At 39.5% G+C, this 15,549-nt stretch overlaps 1 protein-coding gene across 3 annotated transcripts in view; it reads left to right on the forward strand.

Moving 5' to 3' along the window:
* The first annotated feature begins 2,694 nt into the window (after positions 1-2,694).
* LOC113027695 (uncharacterized) overlaps positions 2,695-15,549 on the forward strand; it is a 46,974-nt gene continuing 34,119 nt past the window's right edge. Inside the window, exons 1-12 of one of the 3 annotated variants that reach the window (XM_080305655.1) lie at positions 2,695-3,542; positions 7,992-8,809; positions 10,133-10,322; positions 10,417-10,775; positions 11,240-11,359; positions 11,439-11,636; positions 11,779-11,919; positions 12,453-12,713; positions 14,471-14,651; positions 14,757-14,923; positions 15,074-15,214; positions 15,299-15,477. In XM_080305655.1, coding sequence (XP_080161781.1) covers positions 8,003-8,809; positions 10,133-10,322; positions 10,417-10,775; positions 11,240-11,359; positions 11,439-11,636; positions 11,779-11,919; positions 12,453-12,713; positions 14,471-14,651; positions 14,757-14,923; positions 15,074-15,214; positions 15,299-15,477 — 2,744 coding nt within the window. In that variant the 5' untranslated portion in view covers positions 2,695-3,542; positions 7,992-8,002. Of the gene's footprint in view, positions 3,543-4,657; positions 4,743-7,991; positions 8,810-10,132; positions 10,323-10,416; positions 10,776-11,239; positions 11,360-11,438; positions 11,637-11,778; positions 11,920-12,452; positions 12,714-14,470; positions 14,652-14,756; positions 14,924-15,073; positions 15,215-15,298; positions 15,478-15,549 lie in introns of those variants that run through there. The other 2 variants (XM_080305654.1, XM_080305656.1) reach the window with 2 other exon arrangements.

Below are 15,549 nucleotides of genomic sequence, written 5' to 3' on the forward strand. Positions count from 1 at the left end.
CTTTGAAAGGTCATGCTGTAAAAGCTGGCTGTAACTGAACGCAAGATTGTTCCATAATTGTTTGTAGTTGTCTGAATCACTACTGCAAATCCTTTTTCTAATAACTAAGTGCAGGGTGGAGTTTAGAAAGAAATCTATATCTGTAAAATTCTTTCTTTGTCAAAACGTGAACTCTTTGCTTTTTCACGTGGGTGCGTAGGGAAAGAATTTACTTAAACTAATCATAAGTAACGATTATGGAATGCCTCTTTCCCCCCCATAGTTTCCACCGCTTTTCTTTTCTTGTTTCAAATGTAACAGATTGCAATCTTTGTAAATATGTAACTATTTAATGACTTAATTTTTTGTATTTCCGTTTACTCACACTTGCAAAATCTTTCCTCTGCTCCACTTAAAGTCAGAGGAAAACTACTGTGCTTTGTCCTGCAGTACACAGTCCTTTTGCTATTTTGCAAAGAACAGTTGTCCAATTAGCGCCTCATTCTATGTCACACCAGTTTTTACAGTGTAATGTCCCTGATGACACATTCTGCTTGCGTTTCAGGGTGACACTGATGTGGTTTCCATTTCCCAAACATGCAGTGAGTGTTGTCAGAAGTGTAAAAGGCTTAAAGTGTTTGATTTGTTTCAATTTAACATTTTAAAACATTAGCGATTTCTTGGTGCCGCATTGTAAAAGAAGTTTTCCACTGTTAAGACTTTGTATTAGCCAACACAAACTTAGTTAAAGTTAGAGCAGCTTTTCTTTTAATTTATTGTATAATAATACAATTATAAGCAATTCATATATTTTTCATTTGTTTTTTCCCCCCCAAAAAATTGGCATTCGGTTGTGGAAATACTTCAGCATTCTTGAGTTGCGTAAAATTGAGCCAGAGATCATTGTAGGACTGAGCAGAAGATCAGCTGTGCCATCCCTTTATGATTTCAGTATTTTACTGAATAATTGTCCAAACAACGAAAGGGTCACAAATTAGGGCACAAACAGATTTTATTTAATTAAAAAATGAGGGAAGTCAGATCCCTCTCCCGTGGAACCAGGTCCCACTTTTGGTTCAGGAGACAGGCACCCTCTCATCTTCAAAAAAAGGCTTAAAACTTTCCTTTTTGCTAAAGCATATATTTAGGGCTGGATCTGGTGACACTGAAGCTCCCCCTGCTGGGGACATCAAGAAGCACTGTGTGTTTATAGAGCAGTCTGTGTTTAATCATTAGTTATTATTCATCTCTGGCTCTCTTCCACTCTGTCTTTTATCCTATTTTTATCCTAATTATATTATGGCTGCCCCTCCCTGAGTGTCCCAGAGGCTTTTTTCTGTTAAAGGGGAGTTTTTCCTACCCACCACTGCCAAGGCTCATGAGGTGCTGTTTGATTGTTGGAGTCTGTTATTGTCTATTATTGAACAGTGTTAAACTTGCAGTAAAAGTTGCCTTGAGGGAACTATTGTTGCTGTTTGCTGCTATATAAATTGAACTGAAACTGAATTTGTCCAGAGTCTGTTGCTATCTGGGCAACTAATCTCACAACTGTCTGCGTCTGATCTGTTTCTCCAGATGTTTATCTTCAGTTGTTGTGACCTACACTTGGCCCTGTCAGGGGCACAGCTCAAAAATTAGATTTAAAAACTAAATGCAAAATTAGTGCATCTAATGGAAATTCACATTACAAAACATTTTATATTTTATGCCACACTTGTATTTTGCCTGTAACAAAATAACAAGCCGATTAAAACGACTCTCCTATTTTTTCTCTCCTGTTTTGTGAGTTAAATATCATGGTCAGCACGGACACAAACATACAATTCCTCCATCCACTGGAAATGGGGTCTCAGAGTTGCTGATCTCAGAGTTAATCAACTCAAGAGTTTACTTTCAAACTCAAAATTTCTTGTACATGCTTCCAGGAATAGAGGACTCAAGTGCACAAGAGTGAAAGTTTAACACGTTTATTGAAGTCACAGAGTCAGACGTGGTTGAACTGGTTGAGGCACCAAACGACATTCCTACAGTAAGTGCAATGATCTTTTGACTACCAAGAGGCTTGAGTAGCAGGTGACACACCTGCATGCCAAGCTGAGACATGTTAAGCCTTTAAGAAAGTTTGTTTGACGTCTATTGGGGTGTTGTCATCGGCATTTTTAAATATTCAACCAAAGAAATGGTAAAACCTAAGTTCAACTTTACACTTTTTTTGTTTGTTGTTGTTGTTTGTATGTGTTTCTGAACTCATAAACAACTGTTTTTGTTTTGTTTTTTATGACATACTTGTTCTTCACAGACACCCACTACAAATAGATGATTTATAGAATAGGATACTGGGGATTACACAAAATATAAAGCGTGTATTCATCAATCTCACACTGAAAAGGGAGTGTTAAAGGGGGAAAGGGGGAGGAAACGGGATCTTAAACAACTTGTTTCAGACACTAGATCAGCAGTTGCTGATAATGTCACTGTCTAACACAAAAGCTGCCCTAAGGCTACCTCACTACCTCAGAATATACATTCACACGTCTCTGAAAACTGTTTATATGTCTGTTTGGTTTTATATGTCAAACTTAGAAACAAAATAGTGACAAATTTGATTGTGAGTGATATACTATTTGTGAGTAGCTTTCGCACATGAACGCCTCTAAAGCAGAGAACGGTTTTTTACCACCTTTATCGAGCAACGTGAATGCAGCTTAGCAGTAGCTAGCTAGTCGGCCAAGATGTTAGCATGCACAATGAGTTTCGATTTAAGATTTTCTACTAAATTGGACTTTTTTAACAGTGTTAAGATTCCCTAATACAAGTGCCGCCCCGATTAATCGCTGTAACTCTTTATATTGACCGACTAATGTCATTATTATTACTTCATAATATTTCTGCTGTTAGTTTCGAATGCTAGCCAGCATAGCGCCGTTGCTAGCCATCATAAGTATCTGTCATGCTTATATCCTGCCGGACAGAGATGTTGAATGCAGGCTAAGACACACGCCCCACAACTGTAACTAAAGGGTTGTTATCGTAATAACAGGTAGATGGACAGCATTTTCACTTAGTTATTTCGTTCTAGGTTGTTGCTTCTTTTTCCACAGTATTTCGTAACAAAATAATTATTTTGAATATATGAATATAAAAGTTGCAATGCAATGACGAGGTACATTAGTGTAAAGTAGTCGTTTCTTAGTGGATGTTTTGTTCTTGTTCTCCGAAGGCTCAAAAGCACTTTCGCTGTACTAAATGACACACTGTAAACCCTGTAGTTTTACATTTGATTAGATAATGTTATAAACATGTCATTTCTGCTCTTATTAAAGAGAGCTCTGAGGACATACAGATATACTGTCTGCTTGACACTACTTGCCTAACTGCACGGGCGGTTGCAGACCTCTGTTTCAGGTAGCTGGGTAATTATCATATATCACAAGACTGGGACAAAAGTCACATGGACTCTCATAACTATTTTACTTCTGCTGAGGTAAACTAGTTAAGACTTGTTACTCTTCGTGGTTTATTGTGATGCACTGAGAAGATCGAAGCACACTGATCACTGTAAGGTATGTTCTCACTGACAGACTATACATATATATACTATTCTGTGTCAGTAAAATAGCCCCGCATTTTTGCCTATATTAAAAGCTATCCAGCCTCTAATTTCCAATATATTTCATGTTAAATTGGAGCTGTTTTAATTGTCCTTAGTTTGATATTTCATGTTAAACATATCAAGAGTTTCAGATAATGAGGTCAGTGTATGTACGAGTAATCCCTGTGTGTTTCAGACTGCTCTGTTTCACCTTTTATTGCTCTTTGCTCAGCATGATGTCATTAAGGTAATATCGCCCGTATATATTCAGTGACACACCTGCTGTTTGTGTTGTTGGTTTGTGAGGGATCTCAAGTGAGGAAAAGAGAGCTAAAAGAACTTGTTTCAGACACTGGATGAAAACGGTGTGGCTGAGATAACTGATTACTTTTTTGGACTGTGAGCTACCCCTCTATAGTTCAAGAGGGTTTTGAACATCACAGGAGTTGAGCAACCAAACGTGACTGGCAGGAACATCTTAGGCCTTTGAAGTTTCTTGTGTGTGTTTCTGTTTCCCCACGCCTTATTATATCACCACAGGTTGACAGGAAGTAATGTAACAGACAGAGTTTAGTAAGATCAAAACTTACTGTGCTGTAAGTTTTTCAGTGCGAGCCAAATATTCTGGTTAGTTATGATGTAATTATTACATGCACAGCACAAGTATGTACATTTGTATCCAGAACTACACAGAGCTGTGATTACTTTCTGTTTCCTTTCCTTGTGTAATGGATTGTTTTGAGCCTAATCATGTCACATGGCTTATTACCCAACAGCTGATGCAAATCAGCTGAAGCAAAAGCCAGGAATGTGAAACCTAAGGCCTCATGCCCTCTTTGTTTTCTCCCCAATTTCCAGTGTCCAATCAGAGAAGAGTTTTGCTTACTTTACACTGTGTTGTCTTATAAATTCTCAGTCTTCATTAATGCTTTGACCATTTCTGGAAATGTGAGCGTGGGTACATCGCAATTAAGGACAGAGACATGACATACATGCATACATGAGCATGGCTGTTGGTTTCAGTTTCATTTCTCTTCATGCTTGAAACGAAACACAGCAGGGTGGAAGGGAAGGGAGGAGGAGGAGAGTATTTAAGCTTGAACAGGATGTTTCAGGTTCATGTCTTTGTTCAGGGAGAGATGAGTGCAGATCTTATCATTTGAAGGAACAGGTAAGATTGCTCTGATTCAAGCACTTTTGTACCATTGGCTGTATTTTATGCACACATATAACTATTATATAGTCTATATGTTTATAGAGCCTTTTGGTTTTCATAGATGATAACAGTGTAAACTCACAAAGGGTAGTCATCAGCAAACACATTGTGGTTCTTTTGGATAAAACATAATCTGCTTCTGTGGTTAACATGTTCTCACTTATTGCTATTTTGATATAACTAGTGCCATTTTATTCACAGTGCTGCACATTTAGTGTTTGCCACCAGTGATAAAACATTGACTAGTGCACAGGATTAGTAGCCACAACAGTTTGATTTAGTGTTAATTTAATCTTGGACATTTGAGCATTAAAACCTGCATATTTCGCTAGTTTAATTTAAGTAAAACACATTGACACAAAGTCCTTGAAGAAGAAAAGCCAGTAGCTCAAAAGTAACTGGACAAACAACCGTCTTAACTTTAAATATAAAGGAGTGTTTTTAATACTGGTGTGAGAGTCATTAACGATCAGCCTCTTGGAAATGGGAGCGTATGTATAAAAATGGCTGTAATTCCTTAACAGTTAATTTAACTTTTGTTAAATCATTTGAATTAAATTGAAAGTCTGCACTGCATTCACACCATGGTGCTTGATTAAAATCAAATCTACCGTGGTTGTGTTCAGAGGCAAAATTATAAACAGTCTTATTGTCCAACGACTTGTGGAACTGTATGTGTGCTGTTAATTGGAAGCATCTATCTATATTTACAGAGATGGGAGTGATAGATTTCATTTCAGATCATGCGTGATCATAAATAATAAAGACCTTTAGACACCAGACATGTAAAATTTGTGTGAATATTTGGTCTATTAAAAATGTTTTTTTGGAATCACTTCTTCTTAATGCAGCCGTTCACACCAGCAGCGTAATTTCACAAGAGGAATTTATGGCATTTCTTTTTCCAAACTAAGCTAAATTTTTGCTAAATTTGGGCTGTAGCTTAAATCACACACTATTGAATATTTATTGTTGTATTTAACGGTTAAGTTCAGACATGCGATACATGCAATGAAATGCTCAAAGCAACAAAACAGTAGCTCACAGTGTTGAGTAAATACACTACGCATCTTAGAAAGTAAAGCAAACCTAAGGTGGAGGAGGAATGTTTCAAAGCAGACCTGGTGAAGATGATGTTCACCGAGGACTGAGGAATACTGCGCTGCTTTCATCACTCAACAAAAGTTCAACATTTCAGCACTCCCCCCCCCCCCCCCCCCCCAATATAATTTAAAACGTGAAACATCTCCCACTTTGATTCTGATAGAAATCAGAATTTGTTTAAGTTTGCCTCTAAAACAATACTGACTTGTTTAGGTATTTAATTAAATGCTGTAATGCCTATGAGATGCATGCTTTACTTGCTACCATCTTGGTACTCGGATTCTGTGATGAACTGGTGGACACTAGTTTGTGGTGAATCTGTCTTAATATTTTTATTTTATTATTATTGTGACTATTGATTTCTTTAACTTTGTTGTTGCTGTGGCTTTAAATGGAGTGACACTTATAGGAGTAATTCTTTGGGTTCCTCTTTTGATCTGTCACATATGTCTGACCATGTTTTTGTTGTGCTGTTGTGGGTGATGGATATACATGGTAAAGTTCACATACACGATGTGTTTCAGTTGTTCTTCATCTTCTATGCAACTTCGAAATAGCTGAAGCTGTGCCAGAACTTTTCACGAGTCATTCTATGGAAAATTAGTGAGTGTCACACCCTCAGAATCAGTAAATTTTTGTCATACAATAACTTTTGCATGTCTAATCAAGATACTGAATGTTCATATGTCATACTCCAAAAAATAGTCTGAGATAGAAAAAAAGAAAAAAAAAGAAAGAAAGAAAGTAAAGCAAACCCTTCTTAGTAAAAAGACACCTCACCTATGAATTACCTTCTCACCTTCCTCATGCATGCATCAGCTGGCAGCCACCAGCTTCAACAGCAACAGGCAATCTGCAGCAACTGTTAGTTTTGGCTGTCTGTCTTGTTATGCCAGGCAGGTATTTGGCAATGGCTTTGTAACCTTATGATAAAACAGCTGACTGCTGGGAATGTGAACATGTAAAGTTGAGTCATTCTCTGGGTTAACAAATACCTGCCTTTATTTACATATTCATTTATCATACAATCTAAAACATGGTATTGGAGAACATAAGAAGCCATTGAACTATACATCAAAATAATATAATAATTAATTATATAATTATATTTGACTATAGCCACATTTACACTGGAGCTTTCAGGGCATATGTGTTAGAGACAGATTCTAACCTTGATGTGTAAGTAATTTTAAACACCGTATAAACACACAACATGAAGAACGTGCTCTCAGTGAGTTGGACATTTTTACAATTGGCTGTAAAAATAAATTTATTAGCGATTACTTAGAGCAGTGGCGCCACCATTTCGAAACTGGTTAATAGCTGGTTAACACATTAAGTACACTGCCAAACACAGTATACACAGTAACACTAACTTCGGTCCTGTTTTTCTCACTTAAGAAACATTTCTAAACTAAGCCCCATTGTATCTCGTACTGAACTGGAGATTGTCATTGGTGCTTTCATTTCATCAAGACTGGACTACCGTAATTCACTGTTTACATGTTTAAACAAAAACTCCTTGGAGCGTCTACACATGGTTCAAAACGCTGCAGCAAGACTTCTGACCAAAACATCTAAGTATTCACATGTGACACTGTTGCTAATACAGCTGCACTGGCTCCCCATTGAATTTAGTCCATTTCAAGATTCTGGTTCTGACTTATAGAGCTCTTCATCGACATGCTCCTGCCTACATCATTGAACTTCTACAGCCCCATGTCCCTAGCAGGTCTCTTAGGTCATGTAATCAGGGCCTACTTGTCATTCATCATACAAGGCTGAGAACTAAGGGAGACAGAGCTTTAGCCACGGTGGCTTCCAGACTGTGGAACTCTCTCCCACTGAGCTTAAGATCTCGGGACTCAGTAGCTTCCTTTAAAAAACAACTAAAAGCACATTTTTTTAGAATTGCATTTTGTTAAGTGGTGTCTGTTTTATTTTATACTTTGTTATCCTTGCGTGAAGCACTTTGTGGTCTTTTATCTAGAAAGGTGCTATATAAATAAAGTTTTACTTATTTACTTACTATACAGCAAGCTATATTTCTAGCAGATAATCATATTGTCCATTAATGCTGGTCTCTTTTCTCCCTGATAGTGTCACTCAAGATGGAAAAAGTTCGGACGGAACTAGTGTCCATTGTCAGGGAGCACCCTGATGGGATCCCGCTTAAAAAGCTGGCTATCGTCTATAGCCAGACATATCACAAGAACTTGACCTTATCCAAACTGGGCTTTGACTCCATGACCAGCCTGGTATCCTCGATGGAGAGGGATCTGGTTCTAGAAGAAGAACTGGTGTTTCACAGGGACCATCGTGGGGGAAACCAGGCGACAGCTGGGGCCAAATGTGGAGCTGCAGCTCAAAGTAAGGAATCAGCAACAGCTCCCGAAGTGAAAAAAAGATGTAAGACTTTGAAGAGAATTGTGAAAATGATGAAAGGACATCCGGATGGGATCCCTCTGAAGTTGTTGACTGCAGCCTATCAACAGAAATACAGCCATGACGTCTCCTTAGTCTCTATGGACTTCAAAACAGTTTCCAGCCTGGTAGACTCTTTGAATGAAGATCTGGTTGTGGTGGAGGATGTGGTGTACCATAAGAGTCACCGGCCTCACAATCAGCCTCAGGCTGGGATGTTCACGAAGACTAAAGAGAACAGCAGACCTACAACACCACGTACGCCTGACTCGCTTATCAGGAGCAGTAGCCCTGCCCTTCGTACTCTACCACAGCGCGATGCCAGTCCTCAGATTGTTCCTCCCACTCAGGCAAGAATGAACCTTCTTGGATCTCCTTTGATTTCCACTGCTTCCATATCTTCCTCCCATTATGTTCCTGTTATTCCCCTTCTTACTGTACCCCAGCCAGCTGAGGAATTGTCCCAAGAGCAGCTCTACCAGAGGATCTTAGAGGTTAGCTGTGCACTCTGATACTATATATATATAGATATATATATATATAGGCATCTTTTATCTTTACAGTTTGATGCTGACTATCTTGACATCTTAAAAATCTGCAATACTTTTGAGGCTAATAGTTGCCTCTTAAGTTAAAAGGTACAGACATTAAAGGAATCATAATTTATTATTATTAATAATAATAATAATAAACTACATTTTATATATAAAGCACCTTTCAAGACCCCCAAGGACACTGTATAATAGGATAAAACACATAATAGAACAATGACTCAATGAAGAACAATAAAACAAAAGCACAAGATAAAAAACTGAATTTTTTTAATGTAAAGATAGTAAAGAATGCTTTTTTTCAAATGTGTTTACTGGTTAGCCTAAACAGTAAACTAGAATGCAGTCAGCAGCTGAGCATCTACCATCTCTTATAGATAGTTCTCAGTCCTGTGTCTGTTAGCTCGCGAAGATGAAAATATAAAAAGAGGCCTAAATTGTTCCCTGACATGCTTAGGTTGGGGGGTAATATTCCTGGTGGGGTTATTTTAATTTACAGAGTAATGAGTTTTCATTGCAGGAGGATAAATGAATTAAAAAGTCCACTTAGCGTAAACATGTCTCACACTACCTGTGTATACGGTACATTTTTTTTAGTACATAAATTTTGACAAGGTTGTCCCAGATTGACCATGCAGAGTTTTGCATTTGTATTTGCAGCATTCGATTTCATTTGGATTTTGACAACATTTTCCATTCCTCATACCTCTGACTACACGTAATATTACTCAGTATTACTCAGTATTACTTATATAGTGAAGAAAACAGTCGACAGAAAACAGACATAGAGGAGTTCAGCAATCAGCATTTTTACTGCTTTAAGTACATTATCCAGTTCCATAAACCCATTAATGTAGTTATATTTGATAGTGGGAACACACCCATGCTTGTAAACTAAATAGAAGGATGCAGTTAGAGACAGCTCGTTTTCCCTCTCACTACTTAATTTGGTTGAAGCCATCTGTAAGTAGTTTTCTCACCTAAGAATGTGAAAACATAAAGTGTGCTTTGCTCACTTCAATGTATTGTGAGATTGTCTTACATTAAAACAGTTGAAATATGCAAAAAACTGCCAGACACAGAGAGCTTTGTGGAAGTTCTTAATAGAGTTCTTCATTTATGCATTACAAGCTTGTATCTTAATGAACTCATCTTCTACCAATGTACTCTTAAAACTGAACTTTGGCTTCTGCAGTACACTGTGTTATAGCAGGTATTTGCCTATGGAAACCAGTTGGTGTGTAAAAGTTTATTGATGTGTTTCAGGTGATGGGGACGTACCAGCTAACTGCTCCATCAATGGAACAGCTTCAAACCTGCTATTCTCAGAAGTTTGGTGAAAAGTTTCCTCTTGCCCAGTACATGTCACTGTACGACAACTGGGAAGCCAAGAAGCTCCCCACTCAGTCTCAGCCAACAACTCATCCCAAGACTGGGGTGTGGCAGACCGCTGCAGGTAGCCAAACATCAAAACATTCCATTTCAAGCATAAAAGGCAAAGATTCTCAATAGTCCATATTAATTCAATAGTTTGTATTATCCTCCCACAGCAACACAGAGTCCTAAACCTGAAAAAGAACAGGAACAGGCCAGTGGGCTTAGCTTCCTGTCTGCCTCTGATTTTCCAGTGCTGGGGGCAGATCGGAGTTTGACCAAAGAGCAGAAGACCAAAGTGAGGGATGCCAGCCCGAGAGAAGGCAGCGGTCCTGTCTTTAATAAAGGTTATCATGCACAGCTCAGGGAGCTCCTTGGAGAAAATATGCGAGCTGTGGAGGCCATGGAAGCAGACCAGGAGGACTTCAATGGGAGGTGGAGAAACAGGGACATGGATCAGGATACGATCAACACTCTGATGGAGAGTGTCATACGAGAAATCGCTGGGGATGGAGAGCTGGTCACCACAAAGAAGGTGAGGACGAACTATACTTATTTTTTCTACTGTGTAGCTGTGCATAATATGCTATTTGATCATTTTCCTAATCATTTAGTCTGTTATGCAACATTAAATTATTCTCACAGACTACACTGCTTGCCTCACTGTTTCTAACCCAGGTTACCATCAATATATTTGGGCTTCTACACACATATTTATTTACGCCAGTTTTCTCGCTTGCAGTTTTCTTCCGTCTTGTTTTTCCTTTAGTTTATCACCAGTTGTTTTTCAGCTGCATCTTTGTTTCTCATCTGCTGTCAAGTTTCCAAGAGGATATTTGATTTGGCCCTTCCCATTTATCTGGGCTTGGCACCATCACTACGGGTGTGCTAGGCTTGTGCTTCCCACAATGAGTCATGTTTCACTCTGTTACATTTGGACTAACTCGCTGCGTTTGATTTTGTTGTTGTCCTCTCACTGCCTTTCATTCCTGCTTCCAGGTGATATCCCGGGTATGCAGGCTGGTGCCTTCTTTGGACCCAAGAGGGGTAGAGCACTTGCCTCTTAAAGCTCTAAAAGATCTTCAGTACCTCATTAGAGAGATCAACATGTTCATAGAGGTTGGCACGCATTAGTTTTCACCTGTTTTCTCACTGTCAGGTTGCCAAACTGAATTTTATTTTGTCCTCTTTCTCCCAGACCACCTCAGCAGTGACATCCATCTGTACCCTGTATGAGCTGGGCCAGTCATTAGCTGGCCTCAAGGACAAGAAGCGCTACGAAGAGCTAAACCTCGGCCCCCTTTGCAAGCTCCCCTTCATTCACCGCATATTCAAGATTGACAGCAACACGAAAGATGACGATATCCACCAGATCGAGACTGTAGACATCTTAAAGGTGCATTCACAGGGCTTCAGTTTTGTTTTGCACTTGAGCTTTAATGTTTATAAGAGCTTATTTTGTTGTTGTTGTTGTTAAATTATGTTTTACAGTTACAGTATATGTCATAAATATATGTCGTTTCCATTCTTTTGTTTAGCAACTTCGTGTTTTTAGGAGGAAGCAGACGAAGGTAAAAGTGGACCTGGCTGAGTTTATGAAGCATCTGGCTGACCACTATAACTGTGACTCTCCATACGAGCTGGGCATCAGGATAACTGGTCTTGGCCTGCCCATATCGGTAAAAAGCACAATGTTCTGCTACATTCCAGGACGGTTTACTGATGAGTTATGATCAGCAGAGGTTTGGGACATATTTGCTGGGATATATTATGGTTACACAAGCTGCATGTGCATCCACAGCCACACCCCGCACAGCCTGGGTATCCTCCCAGATGAACCTTCTTGGCAAACATACAGGGAGGCTTGGGATCGAGTTAAAGTGCCAGCATGAATTATTGTTTTATTCTGCTTCCGGCTGTGGTCTCAGCTAGAGCCTATGTCCGCTTGGGACCACACTGATTATTTCTTTTGCTGAAGGTAGTTTCAAGTAACCGATAAATTTAATGAATAATGCTGTGATTTCTTCTCTGTGAACCCCACTGTCCATGCGTTGTTAAGTATTAACTATGACAAACAGTGAGATGTGTGGAAATCTCATTGGGTGAACTTATAACAAAAAAAACGACTTCACTTGTGTTTTTGGGTAAAGATTAACCTGCTATACTTTGCCATTATTCTCATATTAAACACAAACACATTTGTCTACTCTAGACAATCTCGAAGGTAGGCCGTAACGAGCACACCATCTTGGAGTGTGCCAGGGAGGTGATTCAGAAAGAGCTGGAGGAGGAGATATACGAACGGCTGAGGAAACTCAAAAAGAGCATCTTGGAGCCGCTGAAAGGAGCAGCTTCCTTCTCCTCTGCGGGCAGCTCGGATCTCTCGAAGAAGTATGCCTCAATGACAGCGGCCGAGGTCGTGCTGGCGGTCTTTACAAATGCAGGGGAGGTGTTCAGCCCCAGGATGGCCAAGGTGGGTGTCACACACTGACAGATGTCTTGTGTTACTGAATCTGGACTGGGTCATTCGCCAGTAAGAGGGTCACAGAATGACGCTAAAGCATCCATCAAAGTTTGAGTGAGAGCGTGTGTTAGTTGGTTACAACTTTAATAGCTAGACTAAAGCATTTAGGTGTGAATGAGTTATAGCAGGGCTGTAACTTGAGTTATGTGACTGACGGCACATAACTAGTAAGATGTGGTTTATATGTTTATTTTTATATGTTACCTGTGAATCCAACTGGCTGAGGTGAATGCTCACTTTGTTTTCTTCATATAGTCAGGATAATATTATGTGATGACAAAAACTCCTGTTCAACAAGCTCAAACATGAAGAAAAGTAAGCGGCCAACACTGTTTTGTATTAAGAACTAATAGAAATGAAAGCTGTCTCTAGTATGTCTATACGATACATCCCAGCTCGGTCCATACATACAAGAGACTGGAAGATAAAACTAAAAGCAAGGCACAGGGAGCAAATATCTATCAAAATCAAACAGGAAGTGAGCAGTGATAACTGAACAGGGAAACACAGATGCACAAATGAACAATACAGGGGAAGTGACACACGAGGAAGAAAAAACAATCACTAAGAGTAGAACTAAACCCAAGTACAACCAGGAACTAGAAACTAAATACATGAAGAAGACCTGCAGCAGGCTGGTGACCTGTCCAGGGTGTGGCCTGCTTCTGACCCGGGGCCCTTTGCTGTGTGTCTTTTCCCCATTTCTCTGTCTTTCTTAACTGCTCTACCGTTGAATAAATGCCCAAAAAAAGTTACACCAACAAAACAAAAGTCCATAAACTCAAAAACATAATATGACATATGAAGGTGCACTTTGCTGCCTGCTGAGAGCACCTATTCCCCTCTCTTTCTATTAGTGATCTATTATTTTGTTATTTTAAGAATGTAGTTTCTATATAATTTACAGATTTGGATTATTCATATAAGATAGAAGTATAGTAATTAGTAATGCTGTTTGATTATAAATTAAGATGCCATCTAAAGTACTTAAAATACTAGTAGATGTTTTGTTTTTTCTGCAGACCAGTAAGATAATACATGAGGCCTGTAAAAGACTGGCCTACTGGCCTGCAGTGCTGTCTATATATAGTAATTATGCGCTGTTTTACAAATGTAAAACAGCTTTTGCCGGTTTTCATCAGAGAAACCAACCTACTGTGGATCATTTTACAGGAATTATCAGTGACACATACTCCATGGAAAAGGTGGTTTTCACCTCTTGTATATGAAAAAACGAATGGAAAAAACACAGAGTTGTGGGATTGTTACTCAAAGTAAACACACACCAATTCTTACATTGAGCATCAGTGCCCAAACTATGCCTGTGTTTCTATTATATTTGCTGTAAACCAAGCGAGACCTCACATTCTGCCCCAGAACAGACAAGTGAAAAACAAAAACAAAGACAAGACTGTGCTGGAAATGTGTTAGTCCAAATTGGCAGGTAATAGCAAAGCAGGTTTCAGATTTCACACCGTCCACATTTATCAGAAAAATTAGACTTTTGGAAAAGATTTTCTAGTTTGTTTGTTTTTTTCAGAGTCAGTTCTTAGATATAATAAACAGCATCCACACACAGTAATGGCACACACGAGATTGAAGTCTGTGTTTGCTCTGAGCAGAGAGAGAAGCAACAGAGAAGCTAGGTGTGCCTGTTTTATTTCTGCGCTCCTGTGACACAATGCTCTATTTGTTTTCTGATCCAGCACGTCCAGAACTTCCTGCTGCAGGTGTCAGGTAATCGGCTGGAAACAGCTCTGTTTCAGCTGGCCATCTGTGGGGGATCCCTGGCTGTTCCACACGACCTAGTGCCCAAAGACAAGACCTCCAAACCCACGGAAAAAACTAAAACAGAGGACAAATCCACCAAATCTCTCCCAAGCGAAGGTTTCTAACGCAAGATGTTACACATATATTAGCTTATCCTATCCTAAACATGAATCTGTTATATTTTTAAATGGCAAATGCACATTTCTACTCTCTATTTCTCAGCTAAAGTGAAGCAGTATCTAAGGGACAAACTGGCTGCTCAGAACTCAGCTATCACTTTGGCACACATTGCTTCCTTGGAGAAAAAACTGTCTGAACACTTCCACGTGAAAGACTTCCTGTCTTTAGAGAAAGGCAGCTTCCTGGAGTTTTTGGTGAACAACATTCAGGTAGTTCTCTCATTTTTGATTTACTTTAACTCTGCAAATCGCAGGTATGGGACCAAATTAACAAAGCAAAAGAATTTGCGGTCATAATAAGGAGATAACAAGTTGCACCAAATCATCCAAATTCAGTGTCTCTCATCTGGTTGTGTGCAGCTGCTGCAGGACACAGTGGGGTCCACCTTGATTCTGGGCAGCAGCATGGAGCGAGCCGGCAGTGGCTTCAGACCCTCCAAACAAGATGTTTTTGAGTTCATCAAACAGTGCGGCGACGTAGCCTCCACTGATCCAGATGAAGTGAGTCATAAAAACAGACACAGATACAGCAACCTTTTTTCACAGTAGATGTTCTAAAACTACACTGCAACTGTGTTTCCTCAGCTCTCCTACATTGAGTCAGCACTGAGGTCTCACTATGGGGTCCGGGACAGTCGTGACTTGGGGCATGGTCCTCTGCACAGACTGGCTGACCTGGTCCAACGCCAAAAAGCACTGGGTGGAGGAGGACTGAGCCCAGTCTGCTATGAATCAGCCCTGTTTGCTAAACAAGGCAAATCAAGGTTAGAAGCCTATCACCAGACAGACAGAAATGCACCTCAGTATATGGGAAGGATTTGTAATGTTATGCTTTT

This window comes from Astatotilapia calliptera, chromosome 8 (assembly GCF_964374335.1).
Source record: "Astatotilapia calliptera chromosome 8, fAstCal68.1, whole genome shotgun sequence".
Lineage (NCBI taxonomy): Eukaryota > Metazoa > Chordata > Actinopteri > Cichliformes > Cichlidae > Astatotilapia > Astatotilapia calliptera.